The following is a 9,993-nucleotide window of genomic DNA, read 5'->3' as shown; positions in this document are numbered from 1 at the left end:
TATATTTGGGAAATGATATGTTCTCTCCCTTTTCTTCCCCGGGACACCCTCTTGTGTATTTATGAGTTATGACCACTCTTTTTGGCAGTCAGCAGTTTGCACTACAAGGGGTGGCCCGGGGAAGAGAAGGAACGAATATATCATTTTTTGGGCTGTGGGGGGCATGGTTGGCCCATGAGAGTGAATGGAAATTTTGTTTGATGATATTCCCCCTTTTTTTACTTGGGGCAGCCCCCTGCTAGTGTATCATTTCCCAATCTTCGTTTTGGCTGAAATAAAGTTTTACTTGGGCCATGTTTGCATATAAAGCATTTGATTTAATAATTTAGAGGCAAATGATAAATTTTAGGGCATTGCAAATTAAGGGTGGTTCTAAATAAAACTCGAACTGCGGTGGTTCATGTCTGTGTTTTTTCATGTGTAATCAAACAATGGAAAAGCATGAAATTTTAGAATTTTTTTTTCCAGGAGAAAACTGCCACAATCAGAAACTTGAAAAAAATTTCACGGCTGCAGAACATGTGCCACCTTAGATTGATCTGAACAATCCAATTGATAGGTATTTCTTTGGGAGAATTTATATGATGGGTGGCCGTGAAAACACGTGAAGTCTAAAAAAGTAGGTACGGCCCACTTTTTTTATGATCCAAACCGTTCATCTGTTTGGGCACAACGTAAATAGGTTGTACCCCAAAAATCATTTCCATAGGATGATCCTAACCCTCCGATCTGAACTGATCTGAATATGAAGATTTCCAAAAATCATTTATGGAATCTTCTACAGATCGGAGGGTTAGGATCATTCTATGGAAATGATTTTTTTGGGCACAACCAAAGAGATGAACGGTTTGGATCATAAAAAAAAGTGGGCCGTACCTAGTTTTTTTAGACTTCACGTGTTTTCACGGCCACGCATCATATAAATTCTCTCTCTTTGGATCTCTTATGGCCCAAAAATCAAGCCAATCATGCATATAAGACCTAATTATGTGCATTTTTTTATCTTTGAAAACAGACGGTCAAGAACTACTACATCTAAGCAGCAATTAACATTCAATGGTCAAGAACAGACATTTAGGGCACGTTTGGCTACCATGAATTGTTTTCTCCTGGAATATTAGCTTAGCCAACGATGAGGCAGGGTGGGTGATGTAAAGACATAGGGGGGACAGGATGAAGAGAGGGTAAGAAAAACCTAAAAGCAGGAAACAAAAAATTTCCTTGTTTTTATAGCCACTTCTCACATTCTGCTCATTCGTGCCCTCTCAAGTCTATTCTTCTCCCACCCGCGCTACATGGCTCTCACCGATTGAGAAGCAAATTTCACCAGACATGGCCTTAGAATTGCATGATTTTTAAATCATACAGGATCCAAAACAATGCCTTTAAAATGGACGGTTTAGATCAATCAAAGATGGGACCCATTATGGCATAGTGGCCTTGCCTGGTTGTAATTTATAATGAGATCAGGGCATAATGAAACACACCACACTGTAGATGATCAATATGATCCCATCTTAGACTTGCATGATGATCCACACTGCACATCAGACACCAATATAGACTGACCATATCAGACCTCTGAAACTGTTGTAAATAATCCCTTGTGCCTAACACGATCTACTCGAAACAGACACAATACCTGATATATAACTTGGATTTTGTTTACCATCATGAAACAATCAACCTTTAGGTTAATTATGACCAACATTGTTCTAGTCCTACAAAAATCAACGGTTCAGCTTCTCTTTGCGGAACCTTAATCAATGCATAATAAATGAAGGGTTAGGATCATCGGATCAATGGATTTGGCCCAGACCCAATCACCACGGTGTCACATGTGAGGCTCAGAAAGTGGCTGTTACTCTGTTAGGAAAGAGACTAACAGCCACCTGTCTTTTTTAGCATTTTCCTTTCCAAACGGATGAATTGTTTGAATTTTCCTTTCCAGGTGGGGCCAAATGGATGAATTGTTTGAATCATTGAAGTGGTGATCCCCACCTGTTCTTTTCCCCACCGCAACCAGGCAGTATACAAGAACAAAAAAACACTCTAAAAGAACTTGATTTTAGGAACCACTTAGCCTTTCTTCACTAATCAGTCCTAGACAAGAGTCCTACACGAGGGTCCAAACATAATCACAAACATCTCCAATGTTTGTAAATATAGCGACATGTTTACGATTTCCTGATAAAACGACAAAATCCTGAAATATGGTCGAGATTTTGAAAATTCACCAAGATAAAATTGATGATAGTACCTAATTTTGTTCTTACATTTTATAGTTCTATATATTTTAAATATTTTTTTCCAGTTGTTTCCGATATAAATTCAAAAATAACCAAAAAATAATAATAATATATCCTGAGATACACCATTCATGAGAAATTCCCTAAGCAAATATTATGGTCCAAATTCATAGTATTAAGCTCTGTTAGAAGGTTTCTAAGATCTTCACAATACACTAATATTAGATATGGGAGACCATACTAGCAGCAAGAAGGAAGAACTAGTACACAGGAGATACAACAAAACCTAAATGTGTTCAAGCAGAGTAATATGTCTCAAGGTGGCTATTATGCTCACACTCCAAGTTCTATAATTTAGGAACCATAAAGAGAGCCTACATCACGGTCTAATGCTTGGCATAACTATTTTTAATGCCCTGTAGACCTGTGAGCAGGACGGCAGCGGCCGAGTTTTCTGCATCTTTTACTCGTGGTTCTTCATCGCTCTTCGACTCATATAGGCCATCCGGCGTTTTGACTTGAACGGAATAAATAAACCTTTTTCCATGAGCAGGCCCCAGTTCTTTTTCCAATCTGAAAGTGTCACACAAAAAATCAAAGGATTCTGCATGTTTAAGTAAACTGAAAGAAACCAACAAATTTAGAGCACAAATACATGTCACCAATCTGCTTGTTACCCATCAAGTCTAGTTCCTTCACCAATGAAAACCCATGTCTCCACACATCTTAGAAAACTAGGTTCACAGTCCAAAGGAGGACTGAAGGAAAGCAAAACAAAGTGACAACAGGAAATATGAATGGATAAGTGTGAAACCAAGTGAGCGAAAACAAAATAGAGAAATCCAAGGGGAAATGTGAATAGGGACTGGAATGCAAAAAATATTAAGAGCAAATGCAATTAACTTTGATTGTACTTCAATATTATACTGAGAAATATGAGGAGGATAGGAACACCATCAGTAACAAGAAGTTTTTTTTTGGTGGAATCTGAGATTATTATTCACGTAACCGAAGTGAAGAAGCTTGTAATAGTAGACTATGAAGTGAACATAGTTTGCAACATGAATGGTTGATGGGTAGACACTAATCCACTGCCCAGGTATGTGGCGACAAAAGTACATTTGTCGCCTACACTCAAGCGAATGAAAGCAATAAGCTTTTCATGGATAATTCTTCAATGGGCAAGGTCATAGGTAAAGGGAGGGTTGATTTGAAGCTCACATTCGAGACAATTCTCATTCTGCACCAAGTTCTGTATATTCTAGAAGTCAAGAAGAACCTAGTCTTTTGGCTACATGATGAACAAGTTACAAACTCATGTTCGAATCTAACGAGTATATCCTCATTAAGGGTGGGATGCTTATTAGGAAGAGTTATGCATGTGAAAGTTTGTTCAACTCAATGTATCCAGCTATCCATGAAAATATATGGGATTTGCTAGGGACCATCACATAAGGCATTTCGCAGATGGTCTGTCGCATGTCAGACCACCCACCTCGTGAATGATGACACAATCTGCTGAAAAGTGAGCCTCTGTGGCTGGTCTGACATGCAACAGACCATCTGTGAAATGCCTACTAGGATGGTCCCTAGCAAATCCCATTATATATATATATATATATATATATATATATATATATATATATATATATGAGGAAAGTGAAGCTACACCGCCGGTGTAGCTAACTTAGCTACACCGCCGGCTTAAAATACAATGGGCCCACATTGTTTTGGTGATCCAAAGAATTCATTTGATTGGCCCTCACATAGATAGGGTGTCCACCAAAAATCAGCTCCATAGGATCATCCCAACCCTACGATTTGTGGAGGCAAAAATGAACGTGTAAAAACCTTCACAAATTTGTCCATTTTTGCCTCCACAGTTTGAAGGGTTGGGATGATCCTATGGAGCTGATTTTTGGTGGACACCCTATCTATGTGAGGGCCAATCAAATGAATGGTTTGGATCACCAAAACAATGTGGGCCCATTGTATATTAAGCCAGCGGTGTAGCTAAGTTAGCTACACCGGCGGTGTAGCTTCACTTTCCTCATATATATATATATATATATATATATATATATATATATATATATATATATATATATATATATATAGGGGAAAGTGATTGTGAGCGGCCCCTCATATAAGCTTATATGAGGTGACTGCTTAAAAATATGGTGGGCCCACATTTTTGGGGTGATCCGAGCCGGTCATTTGATAGGCCTTGACGTAGATAGGGGATGCCCAAAAAATCAGCTCCATAGGATCATCCCAACCCTACTAACTGTGGAGGTGAAAGAGGGGGAAATGGGTGGGTATAAATTTGCCCACTTACCCGTCCAATTTCCCCTCTTTCACCTTCACAGTACGAAGGGTTGGGATGATCCTATGGAGCTGATTTTTTGGGCACCCCTTATCTACGTCAGGACCTATCAAATGACCGGCTCGGATCACCCCAAAAATGTGGGCCCGCCATGTTTTTAGCGGTCACCTCATATAAGCTTATATGAGGGGCCGCTCACAGTCACTTTCCCCATATATATATATATATATATATATATATGAGAAAAACGTTCTTGCACTGTAGTGCAGGGAGCTTAACTGCGCTTAAGTTGTTTATAAGGCCTCCCATTGGTTCCTTCTTGTGGACCCGCTATACGAACCAATGGGAGGCTTTATAAACAACTAAAGCGCAGTTAAGCTTCCCTGCGCTGTAGCGCAGGAACACCTCTCTACTCTCTCTCTCTCTCTCTCTCTCTCTCTCTCTCTCTATATATATATATATATATATATATATATATATATATATATATATAGGGATTTGCTAGCGTCCACCGTGGATGCCATTTCGCGGATGGTATGTTGCATCTGACAAGAGCCACCTCGTGAATGAAGACAAAGTCTGCTGAAAAGTGAGCCTCTGTGGCTGCTGTCAGAAGCAACAAACCATCTGCGAAATGCCTTCTGTGATGGACGCTAGCAAATCCCATATATATATATATATATATATATACAGGGAAATGTTATCAGCACAACCATATTATGATATTTCCACAGACCATCTTGTCTTTGAAGAGACAATTTGCAGATGGTCTGTCGCATGTCAGGCCAGCCACAGAGGATCACTTTTCAGCAGATTTTGTCATCATTCACGAGGTGGCTTCATCAGTTCTACAAATGATTTCAGTCAGTTCACTAGTTATATATAGATTAATGATTTTTGTGACTTTCAGTTCTAAAATATGGATTCTATAATTTTCATTAGTACATACAGATTTAATGATTTTGTCAGTTCTAATATACATATATAAAATCAATGATTTTGTCAGTACCTTTAAATAAAATTGTCAGTTCGATAAGTATATAGAGATTGAATAGCTCACAAACCATATATATATATATATATATATATATATATATATGAGCAATGATAGATACAAGGGAGCCCTTGCATAAAGAGCAAAAAAAGGGCTCTTCATTGGATCCACGTCATTTTCAGTTACAATTTAAAATTGGTTGAAAAAGCAAAATCAGTTACATTTGATGATGTGGATCCAATGAAGAGCCCTTTTTAGGCTCTTTATGCAAGGGCTCCCTTGTATCTATCATTCCTATATATATATATATATATACAATTCCTGCGCTCGAGCTCAGATAGCTTATCTGCGCTCGAGTGCAGGAAACAAGGGTGGGCCCACATTTTTTGGGTGTTCCTAAGCATTCATTTGAAAGGCCCCATCATGGATGGGGTGTGTACCAAAATTCAGCTCCATTGGATCATCTTAGGGTGTCCATTTGTGAATGAGAAAATGAACAGATACTGTTTGTCCAGAAATCTGAATAAAACTGTTTACTTATATATATATATATATATATATATATATATATATATATATATATATATATATATATATATATATATATATATGAGAATAGAGTTCCTAAGGTGTCACCTCATATAGCTTATATGAGGTGGAGCTTAAAAACATAAGGGTCCCACTTTGTTTGGATGATCCAAAGCATTCATTTGATAGGCCCTCACATAGATAAGGTGTGCCCAAAAAATCAAACTTCATAGGATCATCCTAACCCTTCCATTTGTGGAGGTTGAAATGGATGGGTATAAACCCCCATAAATATGCCCATTTTTTACCTCCACAAGTGGAAGGGTTAGGATGATCCTATGGACCTGATTTTTTGTAGGCACCATATCCATCTAAGGGCCTTTCAAATGAGTGGTTTGGATTACCCCAAACAAAGTGGGCCCCTTATGTTTTTAAGCGCCACCTCATATCTCTCTCTCTCTCTCTCTCTCTCTCTATATATATATATATATATATATATATATATATATATATATATATATATATATATATACACATGCGTTCCACTTGTTTGTCGTGTAGTATTTAAAGGGTTTAAAGAGCTTTTTGAGAACTGTAATATCCTCTGAATTCCCTTTAAATACTACACGACAAACAAGTGGAGCGCTTGTTTATCGAAACACCTTGGCGCAAACATCATTTCCATATATATGATGCCTTGTGGTACCCATTTTGGACACATATAAACATCCATGTTTATATGCGTCCATTTTGGACACGGTGTGCCCAACAAAATGAAGTTCTAGGATGACCCTTTGGTGCTGATTTTTTGGGCACACCCTATCTATGTTAGGACCTATCAAATGAATGCTTTGGATCATCCAAACAGCGTGGGCCCACTGTGTTTTTTTAAAGGGAGGAGTAGATAAGCTTATCTAGGGGAGAGACTAGAGACACTTTCCTCATATATATATATATATATATATATATATATATATATATATATATATATATATATATATATATATATATATATATAGAGAGAGAGAGAGAGAGAGAGAGAGAGAGAGAAAACAGTTCCTACACACTAGCTTAAAATACAGTGGGGGCCACATTATTTGGGTGATCCAAACCATTCATTTTTAAGGCCCTCACATAGATAGGGTGTCCACAAAAAATCAGATCCATAGGATCATCCTAACCATTCGAACTGTGGAGGCAAAAAATGGACTAATTTGTGAAGGTTTAAAGACATCCATTTTACCTCCACAAATCATAGGGTTGGGATGATCCTATGGATCTGATTTTTTGTGGACACCCTATCTATGTGAGGGCCTTAAAAATGGATGGCTTGGATCACCCAAACAATGTGGGCCCCCTCTGTATTTTAAGCTAGTGTGTAGAGAACTCTCTACACATATGTGCAGGAATTGTTTACTCATATATATATATATATATATATATATATATATATGAGTAAACAGTTCCTGCGCTCGAGCTCAGATAGCTTATCTGCGCTCGAGTGCAGGAAATAAGGGCGGGCCCACATTTTTTGGCTGATCCTAAGCATTCATTTGAAAGGCCCCATCATGGATGCGGTGTGTACCAAAACTCGGCTCCATTGGATCATCTTAAGGTATCCATTTGTGAGTGAGAAAATGGACGGATATTGTTTGTCCACAAATCTGCCCATTTTTTTCACCCCACAAATGGAAGGGTTAGGTTGATCCAATGGAGCTGATTTTTGGTACAAACCCCATACATGATGGGGCCTTTCAAATGAATGCTTAGGATGACCCAAAAAATGTGGGCCCACCATGTTTCCAGCACTCGAGCGCAGGAACTATTTCCTCTCTCTCTCTCTCTCTCTCTCTCTATATATATATATATATATATATATATATATACAGAGAGAGAGAGAGAGAGACAGAGAGAGAGAGAGAGAAAACGGTTCCTACACATATGTGTAGATAAGTTATCTACACACTAGCTTAAAATACAGTGGGGGACCCACATTATTTGGGTGATCCAAACCATTCATTTTAAGGCCCTCACATAGATAGGGTGTCCACAAAAAATCAGATCCATAGGATCATCCTAACCATTCGAACTGTGGAGTCAAAAAATGGACTAATTTGTGAAGGTTTAAAGACATCCATTTTACCTCCACAAATCGTAGGGTTGGGATGATCCTATGGATCTGATTTTTTGTAGACACCCTATCTATGTGAGGGCCTTTAAAATGGATGGCTTGGATCACCCAAACAATGTGGGCCCCCACTGTATTTTAAGCTAGTGTGTAGAGAACTCTCAACACATATGTGTAGGAACCGTTTTCTCATATATATATATATATATATATATATATGAGGAAAGTTTTTCTAGTCGGCCGACTAGAGAAGCTTCTCTAGTCCGCCGACCAAAAACACAGTGGGCCCATGTTGTTTGGATGATCCAAAGCATTCATTTGATGGGCCCTATCATAGATAGGGTGTGCCCAAAAAATCAGCTCCATAGGATCATCCTAGCCCTTCGATTTGTGGAGGTTAAAAATGGACAGTGGAGGTTAAAAACACAGTGACCCCACGTTGTTTTGATGATCCAAAGCATTCATTTGATGGGCCCTGACATAGATAAGATGTTCCTAAAAAATCATCTCCATAGGATCATCCTAACCCTTTGATTTATGGAGGTTAAAATGGACGCGTATAAACTCCACAAATCTGTCCATTTTTAACCTCCACAAATCAAAGGTTTAGGATGATCCTATGTATCTGATTTTTTGGGCACACCCGATCTATGCCATGGCCTATCAAATGAATGTTTTGGATTATCCAAATAATATGGGCACACAGTGTTTTTTGGCCGGCGGACTAGAGAAGCTTCTCTAGTCGGCCGACTAGAAAAACTTTCCTATATATATTCAATGATATTTGGTCAGCACCTATAAATGGCTTTCATCAATTCTATGGGTATATAGACGTTGAATGGTTTTCGTCGGTTCTAAAATATAGTGTGTGCAGCTTAGTGTGTGTGACTCCTCGCCTTTAGGTTGGTCTCTTCCCACTCTCACTTAGAGGCCCTTCCGATTTTCTCTCCCATCTCAGGTTTGAAAAGGCAGGTGACAGCCAGACTTACTGTCGTATGATTTTCAATAAAGGATTTATGTATGTAACACTATTTCTCATGGATGGATGCCTAACTTTGTAGAGATATTTGTTACGAGAAAGATAGAGAGAGAGAAAAGTGAGTTAGGGCTGTCTCCCCCTCACTAATTTATTTATATATTGAAAGGCAAAGTACAATTACTAGAATGCCTATAGGCTTGTTCTAACACTCCCCCTCAAGCTGGAATGTATAAGTTATACAAATGTCACTCAACTTTGCTTTATTCAATGGTTTTGTGAACATATCAGCCAATTGTTATGGAGAACGAGGGAATACAATACATATCTCCCCTTTCTGAATTCTTTGACAAATGAAATGACAGTCGATTTCGCTATGTTTTGTTCGCTCATGGAAGACTGGATTCGTCGCAATATAGATGGCAGCCTTGTTGTCACAATACAACTGTGAAGATGAAGGAAACACAATACCAATCTCAGACATGAGTGATCTCAACCAGATATTATCTGTACTAGTATGTGCCATTGCTCTGTATTCTGCCTCAGCACTTGACTTTGCAATGACGTCCTGCTTTTTGCTTTTCCATGAAACTAGGTTGCCTCCCACAAAAGTACAATACCCGGTAGTCGATCTCCTATCGGCAGGAGATCTAGCCCAATCAGCATCAGAGAACCCCTCAATTCGCATATGACTATATCGTTTGAATAATAAGCCCTTTCATGGTGCACCCTTTAGATATTTGAGGATTTGAACTACTACACTCCAGTGTGAAGTACGAACAGAGGTCAAGG

General features: G+C 38.6%; 1 protein-coding gene across 1 annotated transcript in view; it reads right to left on the bottom strand.

The window, feature by feature from the left end:
• Positions 1-2,352: 2,352 nt before the first annotated feature.
• The window catches only part of RTL2 (RNAse THREE-like protein 2), a 61,932-nt gene continuing 54,291 nt past the window's right edge, over positions 2,353-9,993 (bottom strand). The window contains exon 4 of the mRNA XM_077373062.1: positions 2,353-2,822. Coding sequence (XP_077229177.1) covers positions 2,636-2,822 — 187 coding nt within the window. The 3' untranslated portion in view covers positions 2,353-2,635. The remainder of the gene's footprint in view (positions 2,823-9,993) is intronic.

The sequence above is a fragment of the Tasmannia lanceolata genome, unplaced genomic scaffold, assembly GCF_043159265.1.
Source record: "Tasmannia lanceolata isolate RefF3 unplaced genomic scaffold, GAP_Taslan_0.1 ptg000037l, whole genome shotgun sequence".
NCBI classification, from domain to species: Eukaryota; Viridiplantae; Streptophyta; class Magnoliopsida; order Canellales; family Winteraceae; genus Tasmannia; species Tasmannia lanceolata.
Note: the sequence above shows the minus strand (reverse complement) of the source record. Positions and strands in the feature narration are given on the sequence as shown.